The following is a 22,836-nucleotide window of genomic DNA, read 5'->3' as shown; positions in this document are numbered from 1 at the left end:
TAACGCATATACATGACTATCGTCTCTGTCGCTTATACCTTTCTCCTTTCAGCGTTTCGCCGCGCTGGAATTTATTTATTGCCGCGACGCCAGAGGAGGGTATCTTTTGTAAAGTCTCTTCGTACGGGGTGCGGTCGGGCCGATCGATTCATTTTCCCTTTTTTTTGTGCGGAGCTCTAGTGTCAGCTTTGAGGCGCTGCGGTTACATAATGAAACGATTGAAATCGAAGCTTCGCTTCCGACTTTGTATAGTTTTAGAAAGCTGTCGTGTGCATTTTTGAATGTAAAATTATACCGAATTCGCGAGAGCAGAAGAGCGTTGAATTAATATTTTCGCGGAATTTATTCGAATTCGTTGTTTTATCCCGTTGCGAAACGGCCACTTTTGTCAATCAATTTTAAAAACCACTTCGAACGATACAACGCGGCTCTGAATTATTCCATCGCGCGGATGGAACTCTCTGCGAGAATGCCACATGTATTATGCAATTTTACATCCGCCTATAAAGCATCGATTCGCGAGAGCCAATCAAGCGCCGTGAAAATAGAGAGAATAGAGGCAAAAGATCGTCATCGGGAATTAACGAGCGCCGCGGTACAGATCAAACAGAGGAAACAGACGTGACGATGAAACAATAACCTTTACGAAATAGGGTTAAGAAAATAAAAAGGGGACGCGCGCGAGGAGACAAACCGAAAGAGTAGAGTACAGCCAGAGACAACGGGGGGAGAGATAGCTACGGGTCAAAGCTGCGCGCCGTTATAGCGGGAGAGATAATAAAATTATACTCCGACCAAGATATACCCAGCGTATTCCAGCTCTAGCTGCCGGGCCACTGCGGAATGAATTAAGCTGCGGTTACGAGCAACTGGCCTCCCTCTTCTCTCGTCCATCCATCTCTCTCTCTCTCTCTCTCTCTCTCTCTCTCTCTCTCTCTCTCTCTCTCTCTCTCTCTCTCTCTCTCTCCCTCTCTCTCCGAGAGAGCGTCTAAGATCGTTCCGTCTCTCTCCTGCGCGAAAGGTAATTCCTCCCCGGAAATTGGATGTTCGCTAACACGCCGGAGCGATCCGCCGCGGCAGCTGAGCTCGCGAAACTACCGCGCGAGGCAAGAACGACGAGGACGACGACGACGACTCAAGACGGACCATCCGCAATTATTCAGTGGATCGACGCCTCTCTCGGCCGGGCTCTTCTAATTGCTTGATTCTCAAATCTGCGCCAACTGGATACGGCCAGTCCAGGAAGCCGGAATGACTTATTCTCATCGCGCAAAAATATATGCGTATAAATTAATCAGTCGCCTCTTGCGCGTTAATGATGAATATCGGGAATGAAATTGCGATCGGGCTCGATTAGAAATTCGAAATAGAATATGCGAAAGCTCCTCAATAAAGCAACGAGCGATTTCATCGACGACGCTTTATTTCTCGGCTGCGTGTGCATGCGACATGAGATAAAAAGAATAGAAAATATCAACGCTCGCGCGCGGGCGCTTGCGTTGAAATTTAATCCGCCTGCGAATAATGCGGGTCGCTCGCGAAATAAAAGTAAACAGAGAGAAGGATGGCGGAAGCGCGGGTATACGGTTAATTATTCCCCGGCGGAGCTATAGCGGCATCAATTTCTCAAAGTCCGCCCATCCTTTCGTCATTTCCTCCCTCTTTCCGCGACTAGCGCGCTATTTGCTTCGCGACTTCTCTTTCGGCGCGAGCGCCTTTTCTCGTTCTCTATTAACTCCAAGCCCCCCTCTCACGTTGTTAATTTTCTTCGTCTCGCGAATTCGGTATAGCTTATGGTTCGCGCCGCGTCTTCCTTTTTCTTCCTTATTTTCTCCGAATAACTGTATCCTCAAATATCTTTATCCGGTGACCGGCTGCTCGCTTACTTCTTTCACTTAACTCGCCCTTTCTCTCTCTCTCTCTCTCTCTCTCTCTCTTTCTTCTCATCTCTGCCGGCTTTATCTCCGGTAGTTGTTACTCCCTGTTAGAGAGACTCTTCCCTTTCGCCGGCGCTGCAGCAGCGTATAGGTATACGTCCCTTTTCTTTCAATGTTTTCTCTCTTTCTCTGGCGCTTGCCTCGATCCGCAGGCACTCGCTAACTCTTTCTCCTTCACTTAATGACTCTCCTCCTTATCTCTCCTTCTCCTTCGCTCCTCTACACCGCTCCTTTCAATTTCTTCTCTCTCCGACTGTCTCCCTTTCTCTCTCGAGCGCGAGGACGAAGAGACTGCGCCGTATATATACTATACGGGGGGAGATGCGGAGAGGAGACACGAAGGAGGTATACAGAGCCAGCGCGCGATGCTGCTGCAGGGACGATAAGATAACGCGCTCGATCCTTCTCTACATTACCACCTACTCCCGCAGATGGGGCGCGGCGGTTACCTCTACAGCTCGCTCTCGCCGGGGGTGGGCCCGTAAACTTTTCGCCCGGTTTTATACTCCACTCGCGTAGAAGATCGTGCCCCCGACGACGACGGCGACGGCGGAACACGTCACGCCACTAGCCATGATAAAAAAGGGATTAAGAAAAGTCAGTCGCGCCAGCCCTAAAATCTCGCGTGTAAAGAGTCTTTTTTACTCTTCCTCTTCCTACAGCAGCAGTAGCAGCAGTGTATCAGAGTGTACAGCGAGAGAGCGCGGCTCTAACGTTAATTGCGAGCCGCTGTCGTTGTCGTCTGCACGGCGACATGAAAATGTCGATTGCGCTGAGGAGCTGCGCTGAAAGTTCATCAGGAGAGCACTTTTTTCTGACGCGCGCTTGATGGAGATGCCGTCCTCGTCTTTACGAGCTCGAGCGCTAAAAGTGCGCGAGGACGTTATGGCTTTTGAGTCGAGGAGAGCGGCTGGACACTTTAATTGACCGTAATTGCGCCGAGAGCCTCAGCGGGAGTAGGGTATTTTGATAAATGAGTAAAAACTTCGAGCCCCCTCTCCTGCATTGTTTTCCCAGAAAATCGCGGTCATTAAAGAGCGGTTTATTGAAAAAAGATAGCCGCGATGTTCATAAGTGGCGAATAAGTTGGCGCGAGTCCGCCGGAGAAATATAATACCCCCCGCAGATCCGGTTAATATTCTAAAAGTATACATAATACAGCGCGGAAAGAGAAATTTATAATGAGGCGCTTCCTGGTGCGCGCGACGTTAAGGGAAAGCCGTGTCTACAGATATAGCACGAAGCGGCAGCAGCAGCAGCAGCAGCAGCATCGTGTGTATATACGCGCGTAGAGAAGGGGGATATAACCGCAGAGCATAGCAGTAGCGAAAGGTCGATCGCTTATCCGCTAATTGCAGCGTAAAGGACAGCGGCGCATTATGCGCCGGCAGGTATCTTCTCTCTCCACCCTCACCTCTTCTCTCCCAACTCTCTCTCTCTCTCTCTCTCTCTCTCTCTCTCTCTCTCTCTCTCTCTCTATACCTTCGCTGCAAAGCGGATATATATTCTTACCGGCAGACACGGCCGCTGGAGCAAAGTTCAAGAACATTAAATGCCGTGTCCCTCGCCCGTTTTAAGAGCACTCGTTAACCGACCTACCTTACGCCACCTTTTAAATAATATAACGGAGAAATATTCCCGAGGCGGAAATTATTTCTCCGCGCTCGCGCAAGAGTATATATAGCGCCGGTAAGAGGGGAATCTTTTAACGCGCGCGGCTTTCTTTTCTCTCGCGCGACGACGCGAGCTTCTTACCGGGATTAACCGAGTTTGCTCCAGGTGTGTGTGTTCGAGGCAGAAGCGGCTTCTTTCTTGTCTATGGAAAAGATACTGCTTATGTGCACTGAACAGGTGTTTATCTCGTTGGTCTACTGTGCACAGCCGAGAGAAGCTGGATTTCACGACGAAGCTTGCGGTTCGTAAATTGCGAGCTTTCAAAGGCGTAATTTATATTTCATTGGAAAGGAGGGGAGGATCGCGTATTAATTTTAATTTATTTTATTACTTTAAAAATAAGCCATAAAAGGGCTCTCGCTTGAGCTATAAACGTTTATTTCTGCAATTTTATCAAAGCTCGACGCGCGCGAGCGCGTGGATTCCAGGTAAAAATGAAACTTTGCATGATCATTATCGTCAATCATTGCGGGCGTAAAAAAAACAGCTTTTACGATCGAACTCTCGTGAAAAGTGTATCCATTAATTCGAATAATAAAAAGTATAAAAAGTCGTAAAAAAATCCTGAAATCTCGCCGCGGGGAGATATCGAAAGCCTCGATTGTACACGCATTTTTTCACACCTGAAATATAAGAGGCTTCTTCGCGCACGCGATAGCAATCGCTGAATTCTCAATGAACGCGACGAGACTCAGGTGTTTATTTTCGCGCGGCAATCGGCACTCGCAACGACAACAACAACAGCATCGAGTAAAACTAAATTCCCGGCTATAATTAAAGTATTCATCAAGGTTTCTACCGTTTCCCTTTTTTTCGCCCTCAATTATCCACAGCCAATGAAAATTTAACGCGTTCACGCTAGCCGGTCGAGCTTTCGTCGAAAATTCTGTTTTTCGCGCGAAGAGCAGCCAGCCGGTGACCTCTCGCGGATTTCCTGCGCTCGAGCGCCCAATACAAGCCGTTTGACGGCGACAATCGCGACAACGTCCGATAAAATGTCGTCGGCGGATGTGTAAATATGCGGACGCGGGGGGATCAGCCCGCGCAGAGAGAGAGAGAGAGAGAGAGAGAGAGAGAGAGAGAGAGAGAGAGCCCACGTTGAAGAGCGCCGCGGTCCCCCGGAAAGAGAGGAGAGGACGCTGCGGTCGGATTGATTTATGGCCCCTGCGCTCTCTGTGTATAGCTATCTCCCTCTCGCTGGTGCGCCGGACTTCTGCAGCTCGGTCAGAAAGTTTTAATTGCCCTCTCCCGCGATATATATGCGCATGTATGCATATATAGAGGCTCCCTCGGTGTTTTTTTTTTGCGCCGAAGCGGCCGCCGACTATTGGTACGTTTGCGGGACGTAGAGAGAGAGAGAGGGAGACGTATGTGTGTGGGTGTACACGGAGAGAGGCCGTTGAAAAGCGACAGATAGGGCTCTCTCTCTCTCTCTCTCTCTCTCTCTCTCTCTCTCTCTCTCGTTTGGGACATTGATGGCGTTTCCTCGCGTTCGATCACGGCGAATATGTATGCGCGCGCGCGGCTCGAATGATCGAGCTGCGAATCCGATGGCGACATGATTTCGGAGAAGATCGAAAACAATTAAGTTTCCAACTCCGATGTTTGCTCGTATATGCGCGCCGAGCTTTGATGGATGTCGTCGGTTATCGCTGGCTTTCCATCGAAGGTCATTTTTCAAATCGGAGCGCGCGCAATGCATACTTGCCAGGCGCGCGCGTGTGGGGCGAGCCTGAATGACCGTTTCAATCGATTTATTACACCTGTGGTTTCCGCGGCTCTCGGTAACGGAGTTGGCATTTTTCCTGGATTTTTCCACGGTTAAATGCGGTTTCGCGTGACGTTCGGAGTTCGAATTTCACTGGTTTCGTCCTCGGACGTGACTCAGACGCGCGTGTATAATGCGTTAATAAATAACGAACGAAACAAAATTGTCTCTGCTTCCAGTTCGTCCGCTGATCGAAGTGCCGAATCAACTCGTGGGTGCGCCGATGAGGACCATGGTGACGCTGTCCTGCAAAGTCGAGGCCTCGCCGAAACCCATTAATTACTGGACCCGCGAGAACAGTGAGTATATGTGTGGATACATCAAACGAGCCTGGCTCTCTCTCTCTCTCTCCCGCCAATTTCAAGTTTTATGCCGGCCAGGCAGTATAACTTGTCTATTCCATCAGCGCGTTGCCAAACTTGACCCTTCCCCACGTGCAACTCGCGCTTATCCGTTCGTTATCCGAATGTGCCGAACTGAATTTGAAACTTCGGAGCCTACGGGAGCCTTGCCACGGGTTTACACTCGATGCGGGTGGTTGCAATGGTCTCTATAGGTCTACTCGCTGCACGTGTAATAATTCTTCATTCGAGGAACTTTTTCTGTCCCGCAGACGAGATGATCATCCCCAACGACAAGTACACCGTCACCGAGGAGATAACGAACATGTACAGTGCCTGGATGCAGCTGGTCATCAAGGACCTCCAGCCCCGTGACTTCGGAGGCTACAAGTGCGTCTCGAAAAATTCACTCGGCGACGCCGAAAGCGGCATCAGATTGTACGGTAAGTTGCATCCATCACAACGTTCTATCAACTCGTAAATGTACTAAACGTACTATGCATTGTGTAAATATCGTTAATTTCATGCAGACTGAATATCGCTCTCTAGTTTATATAATTCAACGCAGTTTATATTCCCGCTGCCGCCTGCGCCGTTTTAAATTTTAACGCAAAGTTTCGCGTACATTGCAAACACGAAAACGTAGTTAGCGAATCGGCGATGAATGTTTAATGCTATCTCTGTTTATGCGAGCACAGCAGTGGAAACGAGACGGCGCTGAATTCTTAATCGGAGCTTATTAATTGTGAAGACGATAAAAATCGCGACGAACGTATAGCGTCGCTGAACTAGTCGAGCGAAAATTCCCTTCCGTAAGGTTTACTGCAGGTCGACCGTTTTAAAAACGTTCGTACAATTATTTAACTCTCCCGTATGTAAGCGACGCGCGTAAACTAAACTTATAATAAACCACAGCGTAGCAAGAAATTCAATACAAGCCAGCAGAGCAGCAGCCACTTCATTAATGACAAGATTAAGCAAACCCTGTAAGCCCGATAAAGTAGCTTAATGTATAATACACGGCGTGTATTATGCACCAATGCAACACGGCGAAAATAACTAAAACCTCTCGAGCATTAAAACGGTGCGCGCGGAGTAGCTCGCGCAGGAGTTATTTGTTTTCTTTAATGAAATACTTATCTATCCTCAACGCGCTCTGCCTCTCGCTCTTATTCAGGGCATAGATGACGCCTCTTTAGCTCTTTCTCGCTTCCTCCTCCCGCTGCGCGAACAGCACACCGCCGGGGTCGCAGAAGCTTATCTGATCGCGTGACTACGCTCGGCTCGCTGCAGCTTTCATGAAAGGCAGCGAGAGATGCGAGACAAGAGGCGTCCGTTTACACCGGAAAATACCCGTCTGGAGAGCTACTTTCGCGCCGCTCTTCCCTCAACTCGCTTTCAATATTTTTTTCCCTCCTTCTTTTCCGCCCTCCCGGTATCGTCCTGCTGCTTTGCGCGTCGGAAAGAAAATCGTAACTCGCGGAGCGCATTAAAAATGAAGCCGCGGTGGGATGAAAAAGCACTTTTTTTCGCGAGGGGCGGTCGCTTTGATACGTTGGGCAGAGAGGTCCGGCTTGTTTTTGCGCCGTTTCTTGATTTTTCTTTGTCCTTCACAGTCATTGGATTTATGCGTTCTTTTGACTTTAATGGGGCCTTTTGCCGCAGTCGGCATAAATCAGCGTTTCTACCGCCGGCGGACTGAATAATGACGCCGAAGGTATAGAGGGATTCGTGACGCGCATTTACACTTTTTCAGCGAGCTCCGGGATGTATACATTTTTTATTCTCGAGACCCTGTGATCAGAGCTTTCTAAGCTTATTTCGCCCGACACAAAAGTCCGCGTCAAAAGCCGCCGCGATTCCCAATTATAGAAATCCTCATCATGATCGCGGCGATTAATCTCCGCAGCGGATCAAACGTCCGAACTAATAACACCGCATCAATCCGCGCACGAGCAATATCGTTTCGGGGAATCAGCGCTGCTCGATGGCAGAAATAATTCCTGCACTATACTGCTCTCCGCATCTCCGTCGAATCGCGGCTAACGCATCACGTCTCGGAGAATCAGCGCCCCGAGCTTTTTCCCATCGTGATCCCCCCTAGCAGCCGTGCGGAAGGGTAAAAAGCTGCTGCTCTGAAATTCGCTCGTGTCTCTACACACATAGAGAAATACGACGGCATCGTGCCGAAAGTGGTAGTTTAGCACTGATAACACTTGGCGTACTTTTATCGATCATGTCTGGCAACAGATGGCTCACCCAATTCTCGCTCCGGCGGCTGCGATCCTGTGCTTGCGGCTCGCGCTCTGATAAACGATAACTAATACGCGCCGGATATTGTTTCACTGACTTTCCTAACGCGCGCTGCTGCTGCTGCTGCCTCTTTTTCTTGTTCTTATTCTTCTTGCGGCCACCGCACTGTCTTTCCTAGCCACGCGTCGATAAGTTCGTTCCTATTTTTCTCGCCTGCTCCCTTTTTCGACCGCACGCGTTCGTTTCGGTCTGTCTTGTTTTTAGCAATTTCGAGCGCTGCGGTGTTTGTTCACGGGGCACGCGTTAACTTTGTTTTTTCGGGGGAGGAATCATCGTAACGGAAGCGCTGATAACGAGCTGACGCCGCGAAGGATTGAGGGGCTTCAATCTCGATGGGGGATACTTTTTTTCCCGGCGCGCTGAAAATCGGAGGGAATTTAAACGATGTTTATGTTGGCTTACGCCAGAAGGAGAGAGAGAGAGAGAGAGAGAGAGAGAGAGAGAGAGAGAGAGAGAGAGAGAGAGAGAGAGCGAGAGAGAGAGAGAGAGAGAGAGAGAGAGGACTAACTGCAAGCTCGCGCGATGGTAGTTTTAATGGATTATGCGCAGCGATTAGGTTTCCGGGGGGTAATGGATGGTTTCGGAATCGTGATTTTCATAATATCGAGGCTATTTTCCGACTTTTCATAATTTTTGCTCTCGAATATATGGGCAGAACGCGTGAGTGCAGTTTAAAATATGCGGGTTACAAGGGAAGCGCAAAAATCAGTTGCTGCGCTGATGCTGGTTGAATTATTCAGAGTTCGGAAAGCTCGCGTGAATATATGCATACTTATTGTCTCACGTATGGATTAGACGTGGAATAAAATAAAACTGAATCTTTAGCGGACTCACTGGTACTAATCCCGCCGAGTAGTGCAAACACAACACGTTCAGACGCGGACTAATCACCGACTCCGTCTGAATCTTCTGTTGCAGAGATCAAAATCCAGGACAGAAAGAACGAGTACAATGGCGGCTCCAGCGACAACGACTTCGACAACTCGGCGGACGAGCACAGCAACCGGCTAAACCACGTGTACCAGGGCTCGCTGCGCGAGAGCGACTCGACACTGCAGCCAAGAGGCAACTCCGCGGCTTCCTCCACCTGGACCAGGTGGATGCACTACCTGCTGGTGGCAATGGCGCTGCAACATCTGGCGCGGTAGGCGCTCGACAAGAATCTGTAAAAAGTCACGTACTCTATCTCTCACGTTCGCACAGAGTCTCTCGCGCGAGCCAGCTCGTAATATGCCTTGGAGACTGGCCGCGAGCCAGCTTGGGTTCTGCTATGGTGCCTGGAGCGTACGTCGTTTGCTTTACCACTATGTTGTTCCAGTATTAGTTTGGAGTTCGATTCGTTTCTTCTTTTTTTTTTGGTTGCCGTGATTTGGTTGCACGAGAAGTGGTTTCTTTGGTCTCGTTGAACGAGGGATTATTTTAAACTGTAGACAGTAGGTTTGTTTATTTTGGTGGAGAAGAGTGTATTTAATTTTCGTCGACTGTTATCGTCGGTTCTTGTTTGATACGGTAGAACCTTGAGCAGTTACTAGTTTGTGCAAATAAACGCCACTGTAAATAAACTTTTCCAAGAAAGACTCGAGCTGAAGGAGTGGATAATAAAGACGATATATAACTATTACAGAATATTTTTCATTTTTACTTATTATTTTCAGAAGTATATATTATATATATGATAAACAATAAACGCTAACTGTAAAACTAAAAATCATTAATGCAAAAGGTCGCGGGGGAATAATATGATAAACAAATAATCGCAGGATCGCCCATATCACCGCTGAAAATGCCATACCATTCTCGTAATTGTAAAAAGTGAACTGTATCTCCACGAGCATTGCTTTTAGTGAGTATAAATATTGTCATACGACTTTCGATCGCCGCAATTGTTATAACAAAACAAATCATAATCGTGCCAAAGGGTCGTGAAATTTTTGCGAATTAGCAAAGAAAAATGCGTGTCGATAAGAAACATTCGAAATGGGTACTAATAATTTTTCCGTTAAGTATTCAAGTTATTTTAAAAACTCACAATGAATGTGCGTAGTATTAATTAATTGGAATCGGCATCAATAAAAGGATTTCACCTTCTTACTTTCGGAATGATTAATCATAATTTATTGTCATTCATCGATTCCTTAATAATTAACGACCTTCTTGCGCATTAAGCGAGAGTCCCAGTTTGAATAATGAGACGTTAATATGTACATAAAAGATGACAATTTATGAATAAAACGAAAATTCGAATTGATATCAAAGTAAACCTTTGAAAGCCTTTTTCACCGAAGGTCTGATTGAACTCTGCTTGTTCTACTGGAAACGCGCTAATATAATTCAACTTATTAAAAAGTGTAACTTGTTTTATTGCGATGCACTTCAGCTGCATTTTTATGAAATACCTCTTCAAGGGTGATATTGTTTGCTCGTTACAATGTAAATTTTTCAATTTTTCGAAAGGAGCACAAGTTACTGAGCAAATTACATTCCAGAAAAATAAAAGCTTGACATTTTATGTGCAGTAAACGAGGATCTCGCGCGTGTATCTCTTATGCGACTTTTTAATATTTTATATAAGTTTCATTATCTGAAACTAATAATAACCAGAATGCAAGACGTGACAATACTGATACGCGAATCCGCCTCGTCTACTGTAAATAAAACACAAGCTATAAAAGATCTCACTGCTCTCGACAGCCCTGAAACTCTCGCGGAAGTAAAAAACAAAAAGAGAACAAAGCGAATCTTTTCGAACGAAATGACAAAGCCGCCGCCGACGTCGAATCATTTCAGCACTGCTTATCTCCCAGCCGACATCGGGCGTTTTGAAAACCCATTGAGCAAGATCCTCTCACCACGTCGCGGCTTTCATTTCGCGCCGCATCACTGCAGAGCGGGCTTTTATCGCAATCACGATGCACTCGCTTCATTATCACGGCTGCGGCGCGTCGCTGGCAGAGAGCGAGCTTCCCCGGTTTGGCGACCCTCCCCTTCTACCTCCCTTTTCTCTCCTTTTCACTTTTCTCCGCTTTCTTCTTGCGCCGAGCCACCGGCGCACTTCATATCGCGGATTAGCGAGCACCTGTTGCTACCGCGCCGCTACCGTCGCCACACCGCCTCACGCTCTCTCTCTCTCTCTCTCTCTCTCTCTCTCTCTCTCTCTCTCGCTGCGAAATCTAATTGCTTCCTCGGCACGCGCACCGACTCCGACTCGGGGATATTATACATCGGCTATGGAAAAGAAATTTCATGGCTGGTGTATGTGTGCGTAGGGGGTTTACACTGGGGAGAGAAAGTCGAAACGTTCACGGTCCGAAGTGTGTTTGGTGAAAATTGTTGTAAACGTGTTGTCAATTAACTATCTTTAACGTTAACGATTAACTTTATATTGCGCATTTTGAAATCGAATGAAAAAATTTTATAAAATTGAATCGAGATAAATTATTACCTTTCAAATTGATTGTACGCACGCTGTTCGTTTATTTCGTTTAGCACTTGTGTAACGATCGAAGTTAAATATACTGCGGCGCGTGTAATTGAAAACCATAGAAATTTTTATAAAAACATTAATTGAACATTTTTATAGCGTAACGAGAGAACCGATCGTAGAGAAAATGTGACAAACACTGATTTACGAGAAATTGCGTATTGATTATAAGGCTATATTTAACGTGCACATTTTATTGTTAAAAATTAGGTCAAGTTATCGAAAAGATCGTAGAATAATTACACTCTTGCTTATAAAAGCAAGAGTGTAATTATTTTGCTTGTTTGTCCTTTTCATTCTTTCGAGTATAAAAACAGCTCGTTTAAACCTTGTTTCCGAAAATAACTTTTGCGTGTTTGACGTTCTACGAATTTTCGACAAGCCGATGAACGCGAGCATACGTATTCGTGTGTAGATGGTGTAAAGTACGACGTAACTTTAGGAATGTATCTCGAGTCGCGTCAAATTGTTGAACTTAGGTGTTTACTTGAGATTTATATACGGCGATGGGGAAAGTTAAAAAATAGAAAAAAGAAGCATAACCGAGAGACGGCATTGGAATCAAACTATAGTGAGTCTATGTCATTGTAGGAACCGCTAGATTAATTTTCTAGTTAGGATTTTTTAAATGAAGTAAAAAAGATGGAAAAATACCGAAACTTGAGCAAAAAAAAAGAATAAATAAATAAATAAAGGCAAAATAAGAAAGTACTATAATGGTAGTTTCTTCGGCGAGTGACGACGTTATTTTCGAAATTTTAAATTCGATTAGGCACGATGAGAGAGTCACACGCACAGATCCAATTTTCACGCGAGAAATTTTCGAATCGACCCGAGCTCCGCTGCGGAATATTATTATATATCCGCGTTTTCGCGCTCTGCGGAGACACGATCGAAGAGAAAATCGCCTACGCCCCCCACCCCCCCCCCCTAGAAAATTACACATTTATATATAATTGCGAGTTGATTATGACTGTTGATATATTGTTGATGATTGTATGTTAAAAAGGAACAAGAGAATATATACGGCTTAAGCGGATTCAGCGAACCTCGTGTGTGTACATATATAAAAAAATGAAAATGAGCGAATCGCCCGTATGTAAAACGTAAGAGAGAAATCCCGCAAATCCAACGAAGGATAGACGGAAACGAGACGAGAGAACAAGAGAAAATGGCTCCTCGCATTGCACTGTACAATAATTATGCGCGCAACGTACACAGGCTCTCACGGTCGATTTAACGAAAAAATAACGCCGCAGAGATTGCGGCGCATAAGCCGCGCGAAACAAAAAATGGACAGATAAAAAGGAAAAAGCACGATTAAAGCTGTATAAGTAATGTAAGGTCAAAATATGAGATGCATATGGAGATATAAATTACGACGCAAAATGTAATGTTAACTTGTGTAAGCGTATAAACGGGCGAAAGTTACACACAGCTGCAAACATACCCGTACGTATACCTTCCCAACAATGTTGAAAGAGAACACACGGGCAAAAAATAAAAAAACACATGTGAAATACACGGTGTAGCGAACGTCGTTTACTACTTGTATGATGCTGCGAAAAAAAATGTGAAACACGCGGATACACTCCGGATGACGGATTCGAGACGGTGCTCGTTATCCAACCTATAAAACTGCGCCGAGAACAACATGCTAATGTTTGGACGAAAATATACATACTATTATATATAGCTAAATAAAAAGATATTAATGTAAAATTTTTTGGAGATTACTTTACTGCGATTCACCTTCTCACCTATATGTCTTTCCTTTTTATCATTATTCTACTTCCTTATTAGACCAATACCTATATTTACTCGATTTTTATTTCTGAATAGTTAATAATCCAATACTTCCATGCGTCGAGTTCGAATTCCTGCAGTAGCTTCGATTTCTCATATTCAATTATGCCTATCGCATATACCCGAAGGTAAAATTGAATCTTTGATCTCTGTCGACTCCTATACTACGATACGTCCGTATAGTCGATCAAATCAGTCGAACGAGAATTCCCGATCACCGGAAATCAATCTAGATTATATAACCAATTTTACATACTCAAAATAGTTGAACAAATAACCGCGCTGTCTACCAACTACCGCCAAATTTAGCCAAGATTCAGCCATCGCGAATAAGTGGAGAAGGTGTCGGCAGCCGGCAAAGTGCATTAGTTTGGCATATAAAAGCCGCGGAATTGCAGAGTGAGGTCGCGCTATGGCAAACAGGCCGCTTTGCCCTCGATGACCATTGAAATTAATGAGCTGCCGCCGTTGCGAAACGTGACGTTTGCACCGCAAACAGCCGTGCCCAGGGCAATCTCGATGTGACCCTTCCGCGCTGCGCTCCTACCCCCTTCCACTCCTCTTCCTCCTCCTCCTGTGCCCCTCTCTATCTCTGTCGGCCAAGTAGTCCTTGTTGATAGTGCGATTATTACGATCAAGCCTTGTATTTCTGCGCGGTGACGAGTATGCGCACGGATTGATAATCGCGACGAGCTTGAGCGTTTCCTGCATATCCGTGTGTGAGTGTGAGCTAGGGCAATAGGTACATCGAGAGTTTCGGCTCTTCGTGTTTGGCTGACGCGAATTAGATGCTCGAGACGTTTCGAAGGTAAGCGAATGTCAGGAAATGGTTCATTTTAATGAGTTTTTTTTTAATCGTTGAATCGGTTAATGAAAACGGGAATCGATGGCACTGATACACCTTTATCTCAGTCACCGGAAATCACATTTCGGTATTAATGCAATATTTATCGGCGTTACCTTCGCTAACTGTATAAGCCCGAATATTGAATACTCAGTCGTCGTTATTCGCCATTTATAGAAGCTCCAATATCGAATGCAATGTTTTCAAGCAACGCTGCGCGCATTGCTCATCAGTTCTATCAGCATAGATTACGATAATATTCGGGCCGTTACGCAAAGATATTCGATTGTCGCAAATGAAAGCATCATTGCCATCATCAAGCGACAACACGCACGCAGCTCTTCCGAAGCAGTATCCTCGCGAGAAATTGAATCCCCAAAGAGATACAGACCAATAAATAAATGCAAACCTCCCAAAGCAGCCATAGCAGGTCCCGCTCACGAACTGTGTTCTCCGATACTCACGCGCGAGCAAAGATCCTCTCGCTCTCGCATTTTTCATTATCAACAAATGTCGCGAACGCTCTCGAATACGCAATCGGGCACTTTTGTTCTCTCTCTCTCTCTCTCTCTCTCTCTCTCTCTCTCTCTCTCTCTCTCTCTCACTCTTCCTCTGTCGATCGCGCAAAGTGGAGAACGGCGCGCAGAGGAGAAGGAAATAACGAGAAAGACTCCGGCCCCCACCCCCGCTCGGCTGGTTCTCCCCTTTTTTCGCCAGCGCGCCGGAAAATAGCAGAACGAGAGAGAAAAGCAGCAGAGAAAAAACATAATATCGTAAATGGCCGGGCGAATCCTTTATAAAACGGCGAGCTTGGAATTTTTGATGTAGTAGCGAGCGAGCGAACGATATGAATATCGGAAAGTTCCCCAAAGGGATTCCAGAGCTTCGTCGATCCCTTCCTCCCTCCCCCATATCTCTCTACCTTTGCTTTCTTTCGCGCGAAGCTCCAAAGTCTTCTTTCTCGACAGCGGGATGCATCAGCCGAGACGGGAGGAGGCGCACAAGAGAAAGTGAGGTACAGAGGCGAACAACTTGGCGAAATCGCTGAGGAACCGATAAACTTGGCGTCAAACAAACAACAAGCTACTGCAGCAGCAGCAGCCCCTCTTCTCTCGTTTCTGATCCGATAGTCGATACAGATAAAGTTCAGCGCCTGCCTCGAATCAACGTAAGCGGAAACGCATCCTCTCTCTCTCTCTCTGTATGTAACTGGATGATTGAAAATCCTTTGCGAAAGCCTCTCTCCCGAGAGAGCGTTCGGGTATACACCTCTCTCCTTCTCTCTTTCCAGCCTTTTTCGTGCTCCCTGCACCGCGGAGTAATTTCATTCCGGCCGGTTATTCGCTTTTATGACGAGAGGCATCGATTGCGCGCCAAGTATATACGTCGTTAATTTGCTTTGCCGCGCGCTCGTTCGCCTTTGTTCGTATTTTTTGATCGTCTTTGAGCGCGGAGCTTTGCCGAAATTAACCTTTCAAACTCGCGCGCAAGCGAATAACGCACTTACATATGCGCTCGCACGATTAACCATCCCATATTCTCGCTGCGGCGTGCAGTACAGCTCGCAGCAAAGTAAGCAGTTTGCGCGACGAATATACCGCGCGCGTCGTACTTCCAAAGCCGTCCAATTCAACTTTCATCAACGAACCGCATTCAGAATCCCAGTGAGTTTGACTGAAGTTCAATTTCCGCGAGCTTTCCCCTTTCAATATTCTCGCGCGCAATTTTTCCTGCTATACAGCGCTCCGGGAAATCGTTTCCCGATGCAAAAACTCCGCGCGCAACGCACACGTCTATATACACACACGAAAGGTAACGTCGCCGCAGTGACGGACGGAACAAACGGTCGTTCGGCTAATTCGCTCGCTACACACGCCGCTACACGGGAAGCCTATTTGCGGACGGCCCGAGAAAGCTTGTCGCCGCGGTTCTCCTGCGCAGCCGCTCCATTTAATCATCGAATTCTCCAGCGTCGGGTATTATTCCGCGCTTGGCTCTGGCAAAGGAGCTTTTCTCCGCGGCTCAAAGAAAAGAAGCCCCTGTGTACAAACGCGAGTCGAAACGAAATGTCATCAAAAATAATGAGGCGGATCTGCAGTGTCTGCGGGATGTGTATGTATGCGCATACAAAGGTGGCGCGCATTCCGGCACTTGTCGCGCTCGACGCATTGTCTTTCCGTGGCGCGGGGGTGGCGAGAAACGGGATCTCGAGTTGGTTCTGGGCTGTAGGTATGCACACACGTACGCACATCTAGTCCGATGAAATTTCCGGCATTCCGAGAGCAAGCGGACATTCCGTCTGCTGCTCGACGACGCGAGTAATGGACGAGCCCTTTCTGGAGCACGCTGTGTGCTTTATTCTTTTTTTTTTGTTCGCGCGAGAATATAGAATGCCGCTGCGATTCCGGGAGAAGAGATGTTTTCGCGAGAAATTTAAAGTCGATTTTTCTTTTTATGGCTATACTCTGGGTGTGTTATTTTACGTATTCGGGAATTAACGAATGGTTTTGATATGCAAATGATACTGCGATGATTATCGGATATATTTCGAGATGTATCGTTACAGAGAGCTGTGTGAATAATGAAATATGTTTGTAATATTAAATTGCGCCGTTCTCGCGCATTGTTCCGTTGATGTCGTTACCATTAACGAACTTGGCTCGTGTATGTAGCTGAAATTTATTTGATCAATGCCGACGTATAGGTAATTCTCAGCCCATTATTCTAATTACAAAGCCTTTATACTCCGCTTATAAACACGAGTTTATTCTTAATTTTTTCATTTTAGATACGAAAATCTATTCGATATAAATCAACCCCGGCATAATTGGCGCACACTCAGCCCCCGAGGCACACGGCGAGCTCGATCTCGCCGAATCGTAAAAGCAGGAGCTTCGCACGACGGCCTATAAAATTTAGTGTCTCTCACGCTCGAGCGATATGGGTACTGTTCTGCAGCTCACTCTCCACATGCACACAAGCACACACACTATCTATCGGCATTTCGCAGTCAATATTCCAAGTTGCAATGAGCGGCGGCGCGACAATTAGGAGCGCGAAAACACGCAGCATCGAGAGGGAGAGAGGCGCGCGTAGCTCTCGTCGTTAATTAATCTAATCGAATGAGCTATTCGAAGGGAGGAGCTGAGCTCTCGGCTCTCGCGCGCGGTAAACCTCTTTGTTTAGCCAGCGCTGCGGCGTTTTCGGCCGCTCGCTCGGGCGGCATTATTAATCGAGGCCGCCCAGGCATAATACCTCGAGCGGGCTCGCGCAATAACATTAGCGAAATAACATTACAATAATGCAGCTATATCGCCATCAGCCTCTGCCGCCGGTTTGCTTCGCGCGAGCGTCTGTATGTGCGTATATGGTTAGCAGTATAACCAGCGGTCAACGCTGCTTTTCTATATAATATATACAACCGGAGCTGGTTGGAAGACGAAATACATACGCGAAGCTGTGCGTGTGCGGGGGAATATCTGTGTATACGCGGTATATTTGAAACGGTCGGCTCAAGGCAGGCACAATGGAGCTTCGTTAATGCATTGGTAATCGGTGCGGATCGTTAGTAGAGTCAAAGGTGAGCGACTGTACGCTCGGGCTTTCGAATATAAATGGGAGACAACGCGCGCGCGTGTGCGTGTGTATAACGTGCGGAGCAGACTGTTTGAAGCTGTGCGGATTTGTAGGGTTGAGGGGATTTTTATTCGGTCTTGATGAGGCTGTGGCTTTTTTTTTTTTGTTCGCGAGGACTTCTTTTCGAGGTACGTATAATGGACCTGGAAAATCGACGGAGATTTCGCTTGGAATGCATGTTATTGTGAAGAGTGGTTTAATTTTGGAACAAGCGTCCTTTAACTAGACTAAAAAGTGACAATATTAATCTGAGTATGACCGTTACTATTTCGGCCGCGTGTAGACAGATCTATTATTCGTATTTTATTCAAATCTTTTTGTTAAGTGGCTATTTTTACTGTGGATAAATTTTAAAAACCGCTACAACGCGACAATGCCATCATTCAATAACCGAAGCAATGTCTGAGTGTATCTGCGATGTTAAATTCAAATCGCTCAACTTGAATTCGTTGCATGTTTCTATTTTTCCACCGATGAATTCCAAATCCTCGAAGCAAGTTTCGAAATGCCGAGTACCTCGCTGGAATTTCATTTCAAGCGGTTTCGGGCTATCCATAATTTAGTTTCTCACGTGGAGAATTTTAAGATTTTTTTTCAACGAGAAATTATGTTACGTCAAAATTCAACCAGTGACGAACCGCAGAAGCTTCCGTTGTGCTCGATCCCTAGGCAAGCGCGAGCTTATTCAAAATTAGTATCGAAATTCATAGAGCGGCAATGCGAGCCGGTGTAAAATAAATCGATGAAAGGATATAGAAAGGGAGCGCTGGCGAATTTGTGCCAATTTTGGACGAATGGTAGATCGGGACCACGCGCGCGCGCAACTTAAATTAAAAACCGATAGCTGTAAAAGCGCGAGGAATAATATTCCAATACGATGCTCATTCGATTTTCGCGTAACTTTGCTTATGGAACGAACGGCTGAATTTCATTCGCTTGTGCCATTTTTGCCGGTGAACATACACAAGCAAACAAAAAATGCATTTATTTCATTTTAAACGTGCCGCGATCCCATTAGGTTGGATTAAAAATTCTCATCTCATCCCCCCAGTCGCAAATCGTGGTCTGACTAGACGCTGAACGTCACCACTAAACGCCGCAATGGAAAAAACTGTACACAGTGCGACCCGCCGCCGTTATAAATACAACGCACACACGCATGCAAAAAACTCGCGCGGGAATGAAAAGCGAAAAAAAGCCAGCCGCGGTGCGCGGGAACTGCAAATTGAAAACTCCGCCGCAGGAAAAAAAAGAAGAAAAAGAAGAGGAGGAGGAAGGAACGAGCCAAGATGGGACACTTAACTCGGCGAGTATTTTACCTAAGCTTTCAGGGGTCTATATACTCGGGGGTGGGAAGAAAGGCGGTATATACCGGCGGGAGAGAAAAAAGAAAGAAGAGAGAGAGAGAGAGAGAGAGAGAGACCACGTGTATTCCCATAGCCCACTGCTTGTGTATACATAGCTGTAGTCCTGCAGCTGCGCCGCGGTGCACTTACACCCCCCGTCGGTGTCGGCGTGCGTATATATATGTATATACCTGCGCTGTTGGTGTGGGCGTAGGAGGTATCGCGCCGGAAGGAATTAGACCATGTAAGGAATGGTTGATGGCCGTCTCGAAGGTCTCCCTTGTGTTCTGCTGCTGGTGCTGCTGCTGCTGCTGCTGCAGCAGACGCTGAACTAACCGTTTTATGGCTCGATGCCTTTTACGAGCGCATCTGCAGATATTCCTTCTCTCTCACTCCGTTCCGCGCACACATGCACCCTACTTATACACATGTGCGCGAAGTGCGTGTGTGAGACGTTGTTTCTTCAAGCGCAAGTGTATGTGTGTACTATGGCATACCAGTCGCTTTGTTCTTTATACCCGTGTATATAGCTGCTTTCGTTTTTCTTCTACTTCCTCGACGTACAACGAAGCCTTGGTCGAAGCTCTCGATCTAGCTGTCGCTCACGAACAGAAGCTCGCGCCTGTCCGTCCATCAGCGCGTTCGATATTTGCATTTGTGCTCGATGCACGCGCTGTAATTTTTGCGCTTCGTTTAATCGAGTTCGAGACGGCTTTCTTCATTCGGAAAATCAAGAAGTTCGCGTACAAAACGTGACGTATCCATTCCATCTCGCGCCATGTTTATTTCGTTCTCCGTTTCAATATTCATAAAAATAACGCGCTTGTCACTACGAATATTACGAAATACGTCACGAATACATGGCAGAAATTCATTAGCTCCGTGTGCTCGTACCGTTACAGAACCGAAATAAATACTGCAAATCATACGATGCGATTTGTTCACGCGTCCGAGAACGAAGACTGACGTAAAATCATTGAGTTGGGATTTAAATTTAAATAAACACAATAATTGTTTGCATACCGCTAAGCAAGTTAATTTATACACGTTATCGAGCGATATTCGCGCATATGTGCTAGCGCGTGCACTAAACGCGTTTATGTCTGTCGGAAAATTAAACGTCCTGAAGCGCATAATTACTCATCATGACGGGGCTTTCAGTAGAGACCAACTGAAAATGCCCACAGAGCGCGCTCGCACCGCGGGACATCCGCGAATTAACGATACGTTAGAACGAGAAAATCCCCCCCCCCACCTCTTCGCCCTTTACCTTTTTCTTCGTGTGTTTTCCAGGGAATCGAGCGAATTAAAATATTTCCCAGTCCACCGGTGTCCTAATTGCCTTTGGCGCAGCGGCGAAAAACGATAAAACCAGCCCTGGAGAGAGGAAAATTTAGAAACAATTTCTCTTTTAATGGTTAATGGGTAGAGCGATACGGGCGGAGACAAGATTTAAACTCGTAGATGCAGCTTTCAGTTTTTACGCCGCGCGGCTCGTTTAGTCATCGTTCTTTCGACGTACTTTTTTATTAGCCTCGAGATGCTAATCTGCGAAATTGGAAGGGAAAAAACGCTCCTGCCACGCTGGACCGCCGGTTTTTATACTTATTTCCATCTGCACCTCTCTCTGCGTTTCGTATATATTCTGTAACATCGGCGAAGATAACGCGGACGCGTGTTAGGCAGTAAAAACTTCGAATTGACTTTTAGAACGAGATTTAATCTCGCGGAAAAGCTGAATAATAAAAAAGGGAGGCGAAACTAATCCAACTTCTCTCTAAATTATAACGAATGAATTTGATACTGCCATAGCGAATAAATGCAAATAATCTGTTTTCTGCGTGCATATTCATATCGCGCTCGCGCGCGCCGAAAACATTTATTATTCAAATCCCGGCTGCAGAGAGAGAGAGAGAGAGAGAGAGAGAGAGAGAGAGAGAGAGAGTGAATAACGGCAAGAATCGAGCATTGAAACTGCGCGAAGAATACGAGCCGAAAATCAAATTAAGTATAATATATAAAAATTTGATACTGTGTAGCAAAATTCTATAAAAACTTCTAACGCGCGAGTATTAAAAAATTCCTCGAACTCTTTGATCGAGTTATATACGCGCTGGCAACATTAACAAATATATATATTAAAAACCATAATCTACTTTGCATCATCATCGCGAAAACAATATAACCGCGGAAAAGCTCCGCGTGTGTGCAGTTTCGTCGGCGAGCGACGCCACCAATAAAAAAATCCTCGCAGCAACGACAAACACACAAAGCCGAGCTCACAAGAGTGCGGCTGCGGGGCAAAAAATTAATATAAATTCCGACTTTTAATCCGCTTCAGGACACGAGAAGGAGAAGGAGAACGATAGAAGTGTGTGTGTGTGTGTGCAGGCGCGGTATCCGGTAATACCGTCGAATTCGAGAGTAGCCGTAGCGCTTACATCGCGTCGCTCTTCCGTGCGTCTCTCGCGCAGGCTACTACTGCGGGTGAGCTGACCGCGTGCGCGCGGTCGCGCAGCCAAGCATTTGCCACTCGTTAATGGATATTGCCGCGCTGCACTTTGCCCCTCCGAGTGTACGCCACTCTGCAGTGTGTACGTGTATACGTGTATACAGAGAGCTGCTATACCTGGCTGCCGCAGTCGCGTTTCGGATAAATTAGAAAAGAGAGCGGAGAGAGAGAGAGAGAGAGAGAGAGAGAGAGAGAGAGAGAGAGAGGAGGCAAACCTCCCCTTTTCATCATTTTTAGCCGCGGCGCCGCGTCCCTATCTCTCTTGAATTACCATTCTGCATTTGCCTCGGCACCGAGAGGGTGAGCCGCGTATATTTGCATGACAAACGGCCGAGGAGACGACGCTAGCCTTTTGCCGGGGTTATGTTACTTTAATTCTTAAAGACTCCGCGGCTCGAGGAGCTCGATGGCTTTTCGGCGCGAAATTGCGGCATCAACATTTATGGGATCGTCGATTTATATGTAAGAGAGAGATGCGGAGCCTCTGCGAAGAGCCGAGAATTCCCGGAATTCAGCTCGTAAAGGCGACGAGAAGAGGAGCAGAGGAGAGAGAGCTTGATTTGCTTCTAATTCAATTGAGAACAGTGCGCAAGAGGAAGAGAAAGAGAGGAGACGGCATTTCAGTGTGACCCTTTCTTTTTTAATAGACGGAGACTCGTGGGCTTGATTTATGACCGAGCGGTGAGGAGAGGCGTCAAATTGCTGTTCATTATTGGACGACCGGCGTTTTTGTAGAGTTTGGCAAATTTTATTGTAACAAGTTTAAAAAGTATGTGAAAAAGAAGAAATTATTTTTGACGATCATATTCATGCATTTCTCATATAAAAAACAAATAAAACACAAATTGTCAAATATTCAAATTTACCTGTCATCGCTCCAGTTATCTCTATTCAACAACAAAATAATCATTATGTAATTTCAAAATATATTTTGTAATTTTGTAAAGGAATGCATCAATAAAGTTTCCAAAATTTTCATAGACTTCATGACATCTAATTTACCAACAGTTTATAATTTTATATTATTTTACTTTATTTTTACCTTTCTAATAATTATAAATAACTAATAACAAATATATAATACAAATATTATCGTATACATTATTTGTTGAGAGTATATGTGTGGACCGATCTATATTTGCCTTTATAAGCACGCTAGTGTCTTTATTTTAGAACAG

The 22,836-nt window shown here is 45.9% G+C and overlaps 1 protein-coding gene across 2 annotated transcripts in view; it reads left to right on the top strand.

The window, feature by feature from the left end:
- Nucleotides 1-13,236, top strand: part of LOC100120354 (lachesin) — a 74,724-nt gene extending 61,488 nt beyond the window's left edge. Inside the window, exons 7-9 of one of the 2 annotated variants that reach the window (XM_031922803.1) lie at nucleotides 5,559-5,678; nucleotides 5,993-6,163; nucleotides 8,952-13,236. In XM_031922803.1, coding sequence (XP_031778663.1) covers nucleotides 5,559-5,678; nucleotides 5,993-6,163; nucleotides 8,952-9,181 — 521 coding nt within the window. In that variant the 3' untranslated portion in view covers nucleotides 9,182-13,236. The remainder of the gene's footprint in view (nucleotides 1-5,558; nucleotides 5,679-5,992; nucleotides 6,164-8,951) is intronic. The other variant, XM_031922802.2, reaches the window with a different exon arrangement.
- The last annotated feature ends 9,600 nt before the right edge of the window (nucleotides 13,237-22,836 follow it).

Source organism: Nasonia vitripennis, chromosome 2 (genome assembly GCF_009193385.2).
Source record: "Nasonia vitripennis strain AsymCx chromosome 2, Nvit_psr_1.1, whole genome shotgun sequence".
NCBI classification, from domain to species: domain Eukaryota; kingdom Metazoa; phylum Arthropoda; class Insecta; order Hymenoptera; family Pteromalidae; genus Nasonia; species Nasonia vitripennis.
Note: the sequence above shows the minus strand (reverse complement) of the source record. Positions and strands in the feature narration are given on the sequence as shown.